Below are 17,566 nucleotides of genomic sequence, written 5' to 3'. Positions count from 1 at the left end.
TGGCCACACAGTCATATGTGTACAGAGAGTACAGCAGGGGGCTCAGAACACACCCCTGGGGGGCTCCAGTGCTGAGAGTGGTGGAGGCTGAGACATGTCGGCCCATCCTTACTGCCTGTGGTCTGCCAGTTAGGAAGTTGGAGATCCACTGACACATAGATGAGCTGAGTCCCAGGTGCTCCAGCTTGGTGGTGAGTGTGGAGGGAATTATGGTGTTAAATGCAGAGCTGTAGTCTATAATAATAATAATAATAATAATGGATACTTTATTGATCCCCATGGGGAAATTACTTGTTTTTCTCTGCATTTGACCCATTCACTCAGTGAAGCAGTGGGCAGCCCACTAAGCAGGCGCCCGGGGAGCAGTGTGTAGGGACGGTACCTTGCTCAGGGGTACCTCAGGGTAGCCGTTAAGTGGATTTGAACCGCCGACCTTCCGATCATGGGGTGCCCACTTTACCTACTGAGCTATCCCTGCCCCCTATGAAGAGCATTTTAACATAATTCCCCCTTCTAGTGTCCAAGTGAGTGAGTGATGTGTGGAGGAGATGAGAGATGGCATCGTCTGTGGAACGATTTGGACGGTAAGCGAACTGTAGTGGGTCCAGTGTGTCTGGTGGTGAAGAAATGATGAAGTCTCTGACCAGGCGTTCAAAACACTTCATCACTACTGAGGTGAGGGCTACAGGGCGATAGTCATTGAGAGAAGCAGGGTGGGGTTTCTTCGGGACAGGAACAATGATGGACTCTTTGAAGCATGTGGGGATCACCGACTGAGATAAAGAGATGTTGAATATCTCAGTGAACACAGGAGCTAGCTGGTATGCGCAGTCTCTTAGGATACGACCTGGGATGCCGTCTGGTCCTGCTGCTTTCCTGGTGTTCACTCTCTTGAAGGCTCTCCTTACTTCATGCTCGGAGATGACGAGCACGTTTCCGGTGCTGGCAGTATCTTCCTGTCTGCAGCCGTTAGCGCCGCTAGCACTAGCATTGTTGGAGTCCTTAGCTGCAGCCTCAAAGCGAGCATAGAAAGTTACTGGAGCAGCCTTCCTGAAGACAGCAGTGTGTTTTCATGCTTTTAAAGCCAAACTCACCTTTCAGACCTGGCTTTTATTTATTATCTATTTTTATTTGTTTATTATATATTTATTTCTACTGTTTAACTACTGCTCACATCTTTTATCCTCCTTTTTAATTGTTCATTTCTTTTTACCCAGTGTTTCTATATTGCACTTTGTATTTGTCATCTATATTTATCATGCACTACTTTGCTCATTTATTGTTTGGTTTTAATGTTATTAAATTCCGGTTCTTTTGGTATTCGTTATGGCCAAAAAGACACGGCTCAAAAGTGGTCTTTTTACTTTAAAAGATTATCTTTATTTTACATATCCGGATATGGAGACCTGAACACACAACCCCAGGTCTGAAGCACAAAACAGCAAGCCTAGTCATTTATATAGACATCACACACACTTTAAGTTTCGACCAAACACTCTGCTTAGTTTCACTTTTCGCCTGCAAAAGCATGTAATTTCCTGTCAGTCCTGTCGGCACAGAGTGTACTCAGATTTGGGCCTTTCTTATAAAGCAATATAATCAGCATATAAGTATTTAAGATTATAAATTTAAACCTCAACAATGTTCTTACCTGGGGTCCGTTCTTCGTACCTCGCTTACTACATCCAAGATCAAATCATCGCGCCAACTTTGAGCTTGCTATTCCGGTACTCCGAACACACCTGTTGTTGACGATTAGTATAGCTGGATGAAGTAATGTGAGATCACTGGGTGGCTTAACAGGGGCTACGCATCGATAGTAGAAACATTGATCGGCAACCCTTTGTTTGTTTATTGATTTCACACAGATACATACAGGTCATTTCCTAAAAAAGGGAAATGTACTATTAACATTCTATTACATGTATGTGATTATTACAGATGTAATTCATATTTCAGAGTAGTAATTGCAAATTACTTTGTGTAATCAAGATGAGAGACCACGGCTATAAAAGCGAAGGTGGATTTGGGAAGTCTGTCGCAGCCATGTCCTGTCCGTATACGCGAGCCACCCATTGCGGAAGGTGCAAGATTGATAAGGAGAGTCCTCAGAATCCAGCGTATATTGCGGGACAGACAGGATCCTTTAGCTCAGCGCGACAGTGTGCTCATAGAGAGATATCGATATTCCCGTGAGGGTATTATTTACTTAACCAACTTGTTGACGAGGGGGTGCAGGACCACCACCTGTCTTTTTTGCTCTGCCCTTTTCTTGGTTGCTGTTATGAACAAACAGATTATTCCAGGGTCTCTTTCCAAGAGACGAAAAGCAATATAAGTGATAAATATTACCATTCTGTAGAATATTCTTATATTTCACTTTTACTTGTTCCCATGTTCTAGTGGGTCCTGTTGTGGCTCTAATGTGAAAGGGGATATAATGTAATATAATATAATATAATGTAATATAATATTGGATAATATAGTGTAATATAATAAATCTACCCTACCGCCTACTGGTGTTGGCCAGAGGGGCCGATGGCGCGATATGGCAGCCTGGCTTCTGTCAGTCTGCCCCAGGGCAGCTGTGGCTACAACTGATTAAACTCTGAAACTCCTGAAATCCCTCACTCAAGAGTTCTTGCTCTGCTGCCGAAAAATACCGAGCGCGCTCCTTCGACATTTCCGCCGACCAATCAGAGGGTTGCCGATCAATGTTTCTGCTATCGATGTGTAGCCCCTTTTACGACACCCAGTGATCTCACATTACTTCATCCAGCTGTACTAATCGTCAACAGCAGGTGTGTTCGGAGAACCGGATTAGCGAGCTCACGGTTAGCGCGATGATTTGGTCTTGGATGTGTCATTTGATCTTGGATGTAGTAAGCGACGTACGAAGAACGGGCCCCAGGTCTCTGGTTTGTTTGTTTGTTTGTTTGTTTGTTTGTTTGTTTGTTTGTTTTGCTCAGTTCTGTTTTTCTGAGGTTTTTTAAGTTATTAAATTTGTAACTCTAGTGATTTGTGTATGTGACAGAGAGGCACTGCTAGGGATTTTTTGACACAAGTTGTTCTTGTAAAATCAGTCTGTGGAGGTTCTCAGACATCCAGGTCACCGTAGTCTAAGGAGCTTGGAAAGAAAAGCGTCTTCTTTAAGTTTCCTTGAAGATGTTTCACCTCTTATGAGAGGGTCAAATGGTGGAGTAGGGCAGTCAGTGAAAGGGCAATGGTGGTGGCTCAGGGTTTGTATGTTTGGGGGGTTCAGAGGGAAAAGATGAATGCAGGTCTGGAGTTGGTGTGTGAGAGCAGGGAGTGAATTCAGCATCCTGACAACCTGGATGAAGCTGTCTCTCAGTCTCCTGGTTCTGGCCCGGAGGCTCTTCAGTCTCCTCCCTGATGGCAGCAGGTCCTGACAAGCATGTTGATAGTGTCACCACCCGATCGTTGGGGGGTGGAGTCTTCTGTGCTGGGGTGTCGGTCTGTGTCTCAAAGCAAGAGAAAATTTCACTTAGCTCTTACGGTAATGTGGTGGACCCGACAGCGGTCTGAGGAGTGGGCTTGTAGTCTGTGATGGTCTGTATCCCTTGCCACAGCCTCTGAGTATCTCTGCTGTCACTGAAGCTTTGCAAAATCCTCCTGGAGCACTGCATTTCCACCTCTCTGATGCATGTGACAGGTTTGCCCTTGCTGTTGTTAGGCTCACCTCATCCCCAGCTTTCAAGGCTGCATTTCTCACCCTCAGGAGCCTGTAGACCTCACCTGTGAGCCATGGTTTCTGATTGGCCTGGACAGTGGTCTCTATGACCTCATCGATGCCTTTTGAGATGTAGCCAATGACAGTTTCTGTATATTCCTGCAGGTCTGTGGTGTTGTCATGTGTGGCGGCCTGTTTAAGGATCTCCCAGTCTGTGGTGGAAAAGCAGTATTGCAGGTCCTTCTGGCCACACACGTACCTGCTTACGAACTGGTTTAGTGACTTTGACCAGGGGCCTGTATGCTGGCATTAGCATAACAGTGATGTGATCAGAGGCACCAAAGTGGGTGGGGGGCTTTGTAATCTCCTCTCTTGGTGGTGAAAACATTATCCAAAAAGTTGTTTCCTTGTGTTGGAAATTCAATGTGTCTATGCAGTAGTAAACATAGGGGGTGTCCAAATTCATGGGCTGCATCCTCCTGAGGACGCATTTGTAGACCGATTACGTCACAGCGACACGATGAAGGCTGTCCAAATTCATAGACTCCTCTGAATGCAGCCGACCAATGCGTCCTCTTTTTCCCCAAAATTAAAGGATGGGTCGGGTGTGTCCTTCGTGGCCCACCATATCCCAGAATTCATAGCGTGGCCCATCCAATTCCACTTTCCGGCAATGGCAGTCGCTACTAAGTTTTCAATATTACTCTTATTACTCTTTCTGGGTCACAAAATAAACTTTTAACATATTTTCAGGTGAGAATGTAGCTGTGTAAACTTTAAATATCTGCTCAGTTTATCAAGATATCGCATATTTGCAAAAGTGCTCCGACGTTTCTGAGACGTCTGTTACCCACCAGCTCGATAGCTAGCCGAGAGCTCGAGGGTCAGTAGAGCCGCCGAGAACAGCAAACTCCCGGCACATCATGTTCAGATCACCGCGGTCTTTCGCTACTCAGGTTAAACGTAATATATAAGTGACTTAGACAACCTAAAAATGTTATTGTTTGACTTTTTTCAGTGTTTTATTTGTTCCTGAGTAAATCAGTTTGGCTGAGATTAAAGTTATTAGATTAGATTAGACAAAATAAACCTTTACAGTGGCAAAAGTATTCGGTCCCCTTGAACTTTCCCACATTTTGTCACGTTACAGCCACAAACACGAATCAATTTTATTGGAATTCCACGTGAAAGACCAACACAAACTGGTGTACACATGAGAAGTGGAATGAAAATCATACATGACTCCAAACATTTTGTACAAATAAATAACTGCAAAGTGGGGTGTGTGTAATTATTCAGCCCCCTTTGGTCTGAGTGCAGTCAGTTGCCCATAGACGTTGCCTGATGAGTGCTAATGACTAAATAGAGTGCACCTGTGTGTAATCTAATGTCAGTACAAATACAGCTGCTCTGCGACGGCCTCAGAGGTTGTCTAAGAGAATATTGAGAGCAACAACACCATGAAGTCCAAAGAACACAGCAGACAGGTCAGGGATAAAGTTATTGAGAAATTTAAAGCAGGCTTAGGCTACAAAAAGATTTCCCAAGCCTTGAACATCCCACGGAGCACTGTTCAATAGTGATGGGCAGATGAAGCCTCATGAAGCACTGAAGCTTTTCATCCAATTGGTTCACCCCAACGCGAAGCTTCTTGAAGCTTCATTTGCTCTAGCAGGACACCTACTGGACGTAAAAATATTAGTTGGCATGAATTTGAAGAGTGTGGCATTTTGCACACAGCCTGTGAATGTCAACAACAAAAGGAGTGTGTAAAACATCTATATTGTAGTGATGGCAGTATACTGTGTATATTTATGCTGGCAGTATGGAAAATGATTATTTGGAAATGCCTAAAATGGAAATGATCATATACTGTGAGGTGAGGTGTGGACAGTGGTTGTGCTTTTGTAACATTGAGGCAAGGACAGTGATTAGTAGGGGTGCAACGATACACAAAATTCACGGTTCGGTTCGGTTCGATACTTTGGTGTCACGGTTCGATATTTTTTCGATACAAAAAAAATGTTCATGCCTTTTTAATTTGTCATTTATTAAAATTATAAATATATATTTTAACTCAAAAGTACAGTTTTTAAATTTAACCCTAACCCTTGTGCGTGTTTTTTATTTTGACAGAGAATGCGAACCACTTATGTGCAGCCCTGGTTATTTAGCTCGTCATATTGCAGCCACAGAAATTCTTTTGTCCATGAAACCATAAAGCTGCACTTTCTTTTTGCCTTATAGTCTGATTTGTCATAACTTCTCCGTTTTGTGGTAAGCTTTTCTTTGGCTGTCACTTCTTCACCCTGACCTGTCTTATTTGGCTCAGCAGAACTAAAATATATATTCTGCTGCTTTTACACACGCACTCACATAAGCTCAGCGATTCTCTGCGCGATCAACCTCTCACATGTTTAAGCTGCGGGAGATTTCACTTGTCATGTTTGCATAGTAAGCTAACGATTAATAAGACAATGTCAGAGGAATTGGTGCACAAATTATCATCACTCACAGATCAGTGCTGTCGCTCTCTATACACAGTTCGCACGATTGCAAAGTGAAAGCAAAAAAACAAGCGCAAATTCAAACGCGATTTCAATATGTCACATATTGACAGTGGCTCACCGATGCCAATGACATAATTACCCAGCTACATTTCCGAAAGAATGCAAAAGCATTGACATATATTTTTCCTTCCTACAATAGCCCGACGGGCAGGGCAGAGATAGATTTTGGTACCCCGACTGAAAAAATCGCTAGCCCCGGGACGTCGGGCTAGCGATATTGCGAGCCCTGTATCTGATTGAGGAATCACTCATCTTTGTCTTTGCACTAGGATAATGTCGGTGTAAATGTGCAGTCATATTCGTTGTGTTCCCACTAGTGCTTTCAGGTTAATCTTGTTGAAATGACCTTAACGCCACAACACGATAAATCTCCGTTAACGAGCTACCGCCGATCGCCCCGTGCATGGGGCTAGACGGCCAACACGTTAACGAGCTAACTGCGCTAACACACTAGCTCCCACCCATGTAATTGAGCATTGCACGGCACATCCAACATACTGTTTTACTTTAGTCCATGACTCGCTTACCTTCAGGGTCATACGTCACATGAAAACCAAAATAATTCCAAATGCCAGATCTGAATGAGGGTGGGCGAGGTCCATGTTGCAAGGAGTGCTTAACTTCTGTCTCGCTAGCTTGCCCTGCGCTCTTCCTTCTGACGATGCTGTCTGTGTTGAGCGCTCAGTGGATCTGCGCTGGACAGTACAGCCTAGGCGGAGTAGTCGAACGCAGATTCACTGAGCGCTCAACACAGACAGCATCGTCAGAAGGAAAGTTGATAAAATAAATTACAAATTTTGTATTGTTCGATACATATGCGTACCGAACCGAAAGCACTGTATCGAACGGTTCAATATCGATACGAATATCGTTGCACCCCTAGTGATTAGTGTTTAGGGGACACATCATTGGTTTTTATTTAAAAACAACAGTTTCTCCACTGTGGCAGGTCGTAGGCGATTTCTTTTTTTTCCAAACTGTCTCTAACTCTCACTAACCGCAACTCTCCATCAAACGCCCACATTTTGAATGGGGTCTGAGGGGTTTATATCGCTGTCATAGCTCGCGGCAAAGTTTGAACCGCTTCCTGAACCAGTCACGTGGTACAGCCGGACAGCGAGGCTTCGGACGTCATCATTTTCAGCTCCTCCCATAAATGAAGCAAGCCTCAATACGCGCTTCGCGGAAACGCCCCCTCCATTACTCGACACACGCTTCGAAGCCTCGATACAGAACGTCACATCACTACTGTTCAAGCCATCATTCAGAAATGGAAGAAGTATGGAACAACTGTAAACCTACCAAGACAAGGCTGTCCACCTAAACTCACAGGCCGAACAAGGAGAGCGCTGATCAGAAATGCAGCCAAGAGGCCCATGGTGACTCTGGACGAGCTGCAGAGATCTACAGCTCAGGTGGGGAATCTGTCCATAGGACAACTATTAGTCGTGCACTGCACAAAGTTGGCCTTTATGGAAGAGTGGCAAGAAGAAAGCCATTGTTAACAGAAAACCATAAGAAGTGCCGTTTGCAGTTTGCCACAAGCCATGTGGGGGACACAGCAAACATGTGGAAGAAGCTGCTCTGGTCAGATGAGACCAAAATGGAACTTTTTGTTCAAAATGCTCTGTGTGGAAAACTAACACTGCACATCACTCTGAACACACCATCCCCACTGTCAAATATGGTGGTGGCAGCATCATGCTCTGGGGGTGCTTCTCTTCAGCAGGGACAGGGAAGCTGGTCAGAGTTGATGGGAAGATGGATGGAGCCAAATACAGGGCAATCTTGGAAGAAACCCTCTTGGAGTCTGCAAAAGACTTGAGACTGGGGCGGAGCTTCACCTTCCAGCAGGACAACGACCCTAAACATAAAGCCAGGGCAACAATGGAGTGGTTTAAAACAAAACATATCCATGTGTTAGAACGGCCCAGTCAAAGTCCAGATCTAAATCCAATCAGGAGTCTGTGGCAAGATCTGAAAACTGCTGTTCACAAACGCTGCCCATCTAATCTGACTGAGCTGGAGCTGTTTTGCAAAGAAGAATGGGCAAAGATTTCAGTCTGTAGATGTGCAAAGCTGGTAGAGACAGACCCTAAAAGACTGGCAGCTGGAACTGCAGCAAAAGCTGGTTCTACAAAGTATTGACTCAGGGGCTGAATAATTACACACACCCCACTTTGCAGTTATTTATTTGTACAAAATGTTTGGAATCATGTATGATTTTCGTTCCACTTCTCACGTGTGCACCACTTTGTGTTGGTCTTTCACCTGGAAGTCCAATAAAAAATGATTCGTGTTTGTGGCTGTAATGTGACAAAATGGGGAAAAGTTCAAGGGGACCGAATACTTTTGCAAGCCACTTTATTAATCCCCCGGGTGGTTTTCACACAGCTGAATAAACGTCAAACAGAAAACTGATTAAGCAGAAGTGTGAGATGGTCGAGAGTTTACTCCAGTGTCCTGTTATATTTTAGATAGCAAGGAGCAGACAGCTGAGTTTATTAAACTCCATCGAGACAGCGGTGATGCTAATCAGAAGGCTAGACCGTCCCATTTCATAGCCGTTTACTTCTGGCCTACCCGACCTTTGGAGGTATAGTTCTCATCACGCTGATTTATGTCCAAGTTTGATTCTAATTCCGACAGCGGTGATGTTAAAATGGGGTGTAACGTCATCATAGCAGCTTTGACTCAGAGTGATGCTGAAAAACTAGTTCATGCATTTATTACGTCCAGGCTGGACGACTGTAATTCATTATTATCAGGATGTCCAAAAAACTCCCTGAAAAGCCTTCAGCTAATCCAAAATGCTGCAGCAAGAGTCCTGACAGGGACTAGAAAGAGAGAGCATATTTCTCCTGTTTTGGCTTCCCTTCATTGGCTTCCTGTTAAATCCAGAATTGAATTCAAAATCCTGCTCCTCACATACAAGGTCTTAAATAATCAGGCCCCATCTTATCTTAATGACCTTGTAGTACCATATCACCCTATTAGAGCACTTCGCTCTCGCTCTGCAGGCCTACTTGTTGTTCCTAGAGTATTTAAAAGTAGAATGGGAGGGAGAGCCTTCAGTTTTCAGGCCCCTCTTCTGTGGAACCAGCTTCCAGTTTGGATTCGGGAGACAGACACTATCTCTACTTTTAAGATTAGGCTTAAAACTTTCCTTTTTGCTAAAGCATATAGTTAGGGCTGGACCAGGTGACCCTGAATCCTCCCTTAGTTATGCTGCAATAGATGTAGGCTGCCGGGGGATTCCCATGATGCATTGAGTTTTTCCTTTCCAGTCACCTTTCTCACTCACTATGTGTTAACAGACCTCTCTGCATTGAATCATATCTGTTATTAACCTCTGTCTCTCTTCCACAGCATGTCTTTTATCCTGTCTTCTTCTCTCACCCCAACCGGTCGCAGCAGATGGCCCCGCCCCTCCCTGAGCCTGGTTCTGCCGGAGGTTTCTTCCTGTTAAAAGGGAGTTTTTCCTTCCCACTGTCGCCAAAGTGCTTGCTCATAGGGGGTCATATGATTGTTGGGTTTTTCTCTGTATCTATGAAGCGCCTTGAGGCGACTTTTGTTGTGATTTGGCGCTATATAAATAAAATTGAATTGAATTGAATTGAATTGAATTGACTGGCAGCTGCAGTCACGGAGAAACTTGCGTATCTCTGTTCGGGAATAGCAGATAGAGGTAGGCTCTGAGAGGACGGCCAGCGTTTACGCTACGAAGACACGGCCGAGTGTTTTAACCTGACAGCCTGAGGTGTTCTTCAGTAAACTGGACTACCCGACAGATGGACCCGAGGCCCCGCTGCACTTTTTCGGTAAGTTAAACGTGTTTGTAAGCTACTCCGTAACTACCGTCCTTTGCTCGGTCCTGAGACCTAGCTAGCTAAGATGAGCACTCGGCCGTCAGGGTTTGTTTAGCTAACCCGTGCAGGTGAATGAATTTACCCTGACTAAAGAAATCAAGAGAAACGCCCCGGGCTGCTCAGTCACTAATTACCGTTACTGTACTTTTATTACAAGTATTATACTGTAAAGGCAACAGGCTGCACCCTGCTGCAGCTCCTGTGCAGAGGTGAATATTAAATATCTTATTAAACAGCACCATGTTTTCAGTCTCCACATGTGTAGAGACAGTAACACCTACTTTAAAAACCTGGCACTTCAGTAACTCCTCATTAATCTGTAAAAACCGATCAAATAGCAAAGCCCGATATTTACTGAAACCAACGACTTCCTCTTGGCAGCTTAAGTTAAAATTTTAATTTTTCGACTGATTAATTTTTTAGCACTGACTGTATTTTTTATACTGAGTTTGTTGCAAATATTCAGGTTAAAAACTGTCTGAAATATTGTTAATGAGGTATGTTCACAAAGACACATGTGCAGAACTCTGTACAGCTTCCATCCTTTAAGACAAATAGTTTGAAGCATTAATATTTCTTCTTCAATACCAGTGCTGATACCAGTGCTGATACCAGTGCTGATACCACCTCCGTATGTTGTGACCAGGATGCAGCAGCACTGAAACCTGCTCCATCATCACATCTTTGCAGATGTCCATTTATAAAGCTCCAACAACTCAAAGGTGAACATGATATAGGAACATCTGTTCGTATATAAGGCTTTTTTAAATAAACAGCTCATATGTCAGCTGTCAGCAGAACTGTAGGACTGAAAAAATGTAAGAGAAGAGAAGAACACTCCCGAGTGTGGGAGGACAGAAGGATCAGCTTTATTTCAGATTTGAGAGATAAACTTTATTTATTTATTTATTTATTTATTTATTTATGACAGTGCATGTTAATGAACATAAATGTAAAAAAAAAAAATGACATGAATGTAAACATACCAGATTATAGCCAAGGACTAATTTCCATCTGTTGTCCTTAAGCATAAAAAATAGACATAATAATTCATAAAAATTCATCATTCATTCATAATAAAAACTCCGTCACCAAACTTACACATACACACCATTCTGTTCCCAAATAAAACATTAAAACTGTACAATTCATACATGATCGCACACTTGATTTGTCCATAACCAGTTTTTCACCTTTGCCTTAAACAAACTGAGTGTAGAGCATTCTCTAATGGGTTGAGGAAGACTGTTCCACAGATGGCCTCCCTGGACAGAGAGGACGTTCTGCCCAAATGCTGTCCGTCTGTGGGGTATAAACAAGTCTCCTCGGATTGTAGCTCGAGTGGTCCTGTCTGAGCTTTCTTTATGCCTAATGAACTGCTTTAATGGTGGTGGAGCAAGGGAGTGTAAGACTTTATATATTAAACTCACTCTTTTAAGTTTCACCTAGTTATTGAAGTTCAGTAATTTATGTTTTTTAACACATGACAGTGGTGGTGGGAAGTCGGTTTTTTGTCAAGTAGTTTTAAACGTCTTTTATAAATGTTTTCAATAGTTTTAAGTGTTGTTGGACAAGCAAGTGACCAGGACGTCAAACAATAGTCCATATGAGAGATGATCATTGAGTAAAAATAAGTTTTTGCAACATTCATATTTAAATTATTACGTATATGATTAAAATTTCGATTATTAAATTTAAGTACCTGGGACACTTTATTTATGTGACTCTTGAAGGATAATGTTGGGTCTAGAATGACCCCAAGATATTTAAATTCTGGAGCTAATTCAAGCTCTACTCCATCATATTTATATTTCAGTTTGTGATGATTGTGTTCTTGTTGTGACTACAGGAGCCGTCCTCAGATTCAGACCTCAGCACCACCCAGTGACAGCAGACAGATCATCCTATAGTTTCACTCTTTGTAGTAACTCCATAATTAACTGATGAAAACAGTCCAAAGGTTAAAGTACCACATGCGCTGTCAGTGACAGCTGCAGCTGTTTAAAGATAAAGTTAAAAGGATGAATCACCCATGTAACTGTGTCACTGTATATCAGCATCAACAGGACCTGAGTTTGGTGTTTGAGAGAGCTGTTGTCTACGTCTGTGTGCTGTCATTGCTCAGTCTGACCGAACGATGGACAGACTCAAGTTTGACTTTGAAACAAATTGTGTTGTTAAACAGTTTCATGGTTCAAAAAACAAAACAATCAAAAACACTTTTTTCATACTTGTGTTAAGTTTTGTATAGAAATGAGACCAAATTGATTGTGAGGTTAAATGTGATAGAAACAGCTCACACTGACATCCATCCTGATCAAACATGAGTGTCATGAAGCCTGTTTGCAGTTGTTTGCACTGTTTTCCACTCTGGATGTTGTTTCTGTTCAGCTGTGAGTATAAAAGGCTCCATTCTACAACCTGTTTGTGTTAGTTGCTCAATAGAAACATTATTTTGTGCTGATGTTGCACTTCTTTTATTCACAACCAAAGAGTTTTTGACGTCCGCATCAAAATACAAAGATCAGTATTGTCTAATGTTTTGGCTGCAGTGTGTTTTTGCAGACAGGTATAACTGAACAGCTTTAGTGTTTAGATTTTTTAAACTTGAGTATGAACTTATACAAAATGCAGCAAGATATTAAAAAAACGTTTGATTATAAAATCGACTATATTGGATTCATATCGATATCGGACATAAAAAGTGGCATCGTTCCATCTCTGCTTTGACTAGAGACACAGCTCTAATCAAAGAGGTGGTCCGCTTGCCTCCGTCCCAGAGAGAAGGGTTACATCTCCTGGGTTTAGGTGCGGCTTGCCCCTCTGAGGGCGGGGGTACCTGGACTTGGGATATAGAGTATGTTTGGGGAGTGCGACGGTCTGTGCAGTTTATATTTGTGTCTGTCTACATGTTGGGTGAGTGCCGAGTATTTGGTTGTGCATATGGGGTGGGAATGCACGTTTGTGTCCGCGTGCGCCTGTTCGTCTGTGTCTATGTGTCAGGTTGGGTCTTAGACTCAACCTCTCTGGGTACATCTCAGGCCCTCCAAAGTACGGAGGCCTGTCTCCCCTCACCACACTCCCTGCCGGTGGCTGATGCCCTCAGACGTTGGTGTGTTGGTGGTCCTTGTCGTCTGGGGCTGGGCGCTCATGTATGTACCGGCTCACTCCTGGTGGCCGATTGGCGATTCCCCCCCTTTTGGTGGTCCTCCTCGGGTCCTTGTACTCTGGGGCCTCTGGATATCTGGGGCCTGGATCTCCTCCATACCTGCTTCATACCCTGGGGGACGGGGCTGTGGCTCCCCACACTCCCTAGCAGATCGTTACATGGAGAAACCTTTGGAATACAAGCATGCTGATCCACACAGGTGTGCACACAGGTGTACACACGGGTGTTCACAGACGCGGACTACACCTTTATGGCTGCTGCCTCTAAGCACATTGTGCGCTGTCTATCTTGCGTGCTGCACAATATCGTTTATTATTTAGTATCTACTGTTATCTACTACTAGCTAGTTTATTGTGATGGTGCTGTTTTTATTATGTTGTTTGCTTTCTCTTCTGTTTTTTTTTTCTCCATACAGGTGATCCAGGTGTTTTGTTTGTTTTTCTTTTTTTCTTCCCCCCTTTCTCACCGTCTCTTCTCCCCTTTGGTTTTCTTTCTCTCCCTCTCTTTCTTTCATTCTTTCTCCCTGTCCTGTCCCCCAGTCATGTCTGTCCCGTTTGTAGCAACCGAAAATAAAATAAATTCATAATTATAATAAAGGTCAATCAAATGGACCAATATGGAAAGGCCATGATGATCCACTTGGTAAAATAAATCCGCTTGGCATCTTTCTTGGCGTTAAGACAACAATTCTGATGGCTAAAGATCCAAACGGGACACACACAAAAAAAGAGACACAGCTCTGTGTTTTCCAATTTGTCATCGTTTTGAAAGTTTACATTTCTTCAGTGTTGAGCAGCAGAAATGAGACTTTCCTGTCAGAGGTCATTTTTAAAAAAATGAGGTGAATCAACCATGAAAACCATGAATCAACATGTGAACATGAGCTGATGCTGCTGAAGTGAAGCAAAGTTACAGAGCTTTGATTAATATTGAGTAATAACTGGACTCTCATACAGCGAGACTCAAATGCCTTTAAACATCAGCTTATCCTGCTGATCCAAGTCCAACACTGACTTTGTAAAAACATGTTTGTCAATCATTTTGTTTGGTTTCTGAGGAAAAAGATTCAATAACTTGCTGCTAATACACAACATTTCATCATATTTCCTCATAACCCTCTTTTGTCTGACCATTTGATCCCATTTGAATTTGCAATAAAGGATCCACAGAGTTTGGTGACAATAATGACAGTAGATGTTTGTGTGAAAGTGCTGGAAGCAAATGAGTGTGTGATGTTCTTTCAGTGTTGCACTTTGTAGACGCTCCCTGAGCACTGGTCTCACAGCCAGCTGCACATAGAGACCAGTGTTGTTAGTCCAGGTCAGAAGATGACTTGTTGGAATGAAAATGAGCTTGTAGTTTGTCTGCTTTAATAATGTGACTGGAAAAAGGTGTTGGACTTCAAATATGTCCATTTCTGTCACACTTCACCTTTAAAAGTGAAGCCATGTGGTTCCTGGAAGGAAAAACACGACTTTTTCAAGTCTTTGTCCTGTTTTTATGAGAAATGTACGACTTTAATGTGAAACATTCAGAGTTTTTTCTCTTGTTGTGTTTGTTTGAAGCTGCTTCCTGTTGGCTTCAGCTGTTTGGAGTTTCCATTTTCTAAACTTCTACATTCTGAACCTTCTTCAGCTCTGAACAGATGATGAAACACTGAATGATTTCAAGCACTTTGTCTAATAAACTTACATCTTTCATTCTTTATACAGATTGAGGGACTGTGGTTTGTCAGAGATCAGCTGTGATTATCTGGCAGCAGCACTGAAGTCCAACCCCTCCCATCTGAGACAGCTGGACCTGAGCTCCAACTACAAGCTGCAGGATCCAGGAGTGAAGCATCTGTGTGGTTTCCTGGAGAGTCCAGGATGTAAACTTGAAACTCTGAGGTCAGTCAGCATGTTTTAGTTGTGCTGAGATGAATATGATGTGAAAGTTGTGCTGACACTAAACTGCAGACATCAGGCTGATATTATACTGATCCACACTGAGGATCTTCATGGTAAAGTCTGTTTTCTTCTTCTCTGGTTTAGTCCATTGACTGCAGCAGAACAATGTTCACATTTCAAACAGTGATACTCAACGTATGGCCCGCGGCCCACACGCGGCCTGCCCACCTTTCCTGATTCAGAGAGAGGGGACCCTGATTAACTGTGTAGCTTCTTCCTCACAGTTCTAAGTATCAGACACAACAATGAATAATCCACAGCTGACTGTCTTTAGAGGGTCAAAGGTCACGGCACACAGCAGACAGTCAGAAATATTCTAACTCTGATCATTTATCAGTTGTGACACTGTGAGACTTGATCAGAGGTGTGATCATCACAGCAGAGGCCTTTGTGTCAAAGTCACTGAGGATCAAACAGAAACACATGAAGCAGATTTTCCTCTTCTGGCTTTTTATAGCAGATAACCTTCAAAATATTCTGCAGTCGATCAAAAACTGAAGCAAACCATGAAGCAACATGTGAACATGAGCTGATGCTGCTGAAGTGAAGCAAAGTTACAGAGGTTTGATTACAGACACAGCTGAGAGTTTGTAATCTGTCATCATTTTAAAAAGTTTCCATGGAACAGCAGAAATGAGGCTTTACTGTCAGAGGCCGACAGCACTGAACACAACAGCAGACTGGTGGCTAATAAACAGTGAATGATGCAGAAACAGATGTTTGAAGCTGTTCTTGGAGTACACTGAGAGAGAGAGAGCTGTGCAGGCAGGAACAGCCAAAGTCAGAGAGAATTCATGAGCATATTGATCAAACGTGAAGCAGAGTTTGGATCTTCTTTTGCTGCTGCTTCACTCAGTTTTGGTTGGAGACAGATGAAACCTGCAGCTTCAGGATCTGTGAGCTGTCCACTTTCAGCCCCGACGGCGTGTCCGTGTACGTGCCGTCGAGTGAACGATCCACGCTCTGTGTTTCCATCTTTGTGTGTTTAGCTGCTCTCATTTACTGTTTTAGCTGTTTGCTGCTTGTTGAAATAGTTTGTGAGCTTTAACCTGAGATTCTGGCAAAATACATTTATATTAAACATCGATTCAGGATTGAATGAATCAACATCGTTTTATTCAAATTAAAACCATTTAAATGGGAACATGAATTTTTTACAGCCGCCTCTAATGCTGGGTAATGTCAGCTGGTCCATGTGCAGCTGGCTGTGAGGCTCAGGGAGCGTCTACAAAGTGCAACACTGAAAGAACATCATCCATAAATATTGAGTAAGAACTGGACTCTCATACAGCGAGACTCAAATGCCTTTAAACATCAGCTTATCCTGCTGATCCAAGTCCAACACTGACTTTGTAAAAACATGTTTGTCAATCATTTTGTTTGGTTTCTGAGGAAAAAGATTCAATAACTTGCTGCTAATACACAACATTTCATCATATTTCCTCATAACCCTCTTTTGTCTGACCATTTGATCCCATTTGAATTTGCAATAAAGGATCCACAGAGTTTGGTGACAATAATGACAGTAGATGTTTGTGTGAAAGTGCTGGAAGCAAATGAGTGTGTGATGTTCTTTCAGTGTTGCACTTTGTAGACGCTCCCTGAGCACTGGTCTCACAGCCAGCTGCACATAGAGACCAGTGTTGTTAGTCCAGGTCAGAAGATGACTTGTTGGAATGAAAATGAGCTTGTAGTTTGTCTGCTTTAATAATGTGACTGGAAAAAGGTGTTGGACTTCAAATATGTCCATTTCTGTCACACTTCACCTTTAAAAGTGAAGCCATGTGGTTCCTGGAAGGAAAAACACGACTTTTTCAAGTCTTTGTCCTGTTTTTATGAGAAATGTACGACTTTAATGTGAAACATTCAGAGTTTTTTCTCTTGTATGCTGTACGGCCACAGTCCAGATGTATATGCGGATAACGGCATATGAGCACACACATAGCAGTCCGTCCTATTGTTCAAGTGAGCAGTTGTATTCATAAACTGCCACCAAAAGTTTGTAGAATAGCCATGAGGGTATTGGGTGTGGTTTCCTTGGACATACAGGGTCTCCACAGCTGACCATGATGACATCAAAGCCATTACACCCAGCAGGGTAGACAACACTTTACCAGCCATTCTGATGAGTACCTGTGGCTCAGTTGGTTTCTTCACCGGATTGAGACGAAGGGCCCTAGAGGCTTTCCCCCCCTTTGTACCCGGTCTTCCTGCCACTTACTCCGAGCTGGCCTGGATGTGTGTCACCTTTTTGCAGTGGCTTTGGTGTATCCAGGTGGGTCGTTCTGCAATCTTCACAGCAGTTGGTGTTGTCAGCA

At 43.0% G+C, this 17,566-nt stretch overlaps 1 protein-coding gene across 1 annotated transcript in view; it reads left to right on the top strand.

Annotated features, from left to right (window-relative positions):
• Positions 1 to 17,566, top strand: part of LOC112432436 (protein NLRC3) — a 3,307,575-nt gene that overhangs the window by 3,277,581 nt on the left and 12,428 nt on the right. The window contains exon 67 of the mRNA XM_076881152.1: positions 15,012 to 15,188. Coding sequence (XP_076737267.1) covers positions 15,012 to 15,188 — 177 coding nt within the window. The remainder of the gene's footprint in view (positions 1 to 15,011; positions 15,189 to 17,566) is intronic.

This window comes from Maylandia zebra, unplaced genomic scaffold, assembly GCF_041146795.1.
Source record: "Maylandia zebra isolate NMK-2024a unplaced genomic scaffold, Mzebra_GT3a scaffold03, whole genome shotgun sequence".
NCBI classification, from domain to species: domain Eukaryota; kingdom Metazoa; phylum Chordata; class Actinopteri; order Cichliformes; family Cichlidae; genus Maylandia; species Maylandia zebra.
The sequence above is the reverse complement of the archived record's forward strand: the minus strand, read 5'-3'. Positions and strand labels throughout refer to the sequence as shown.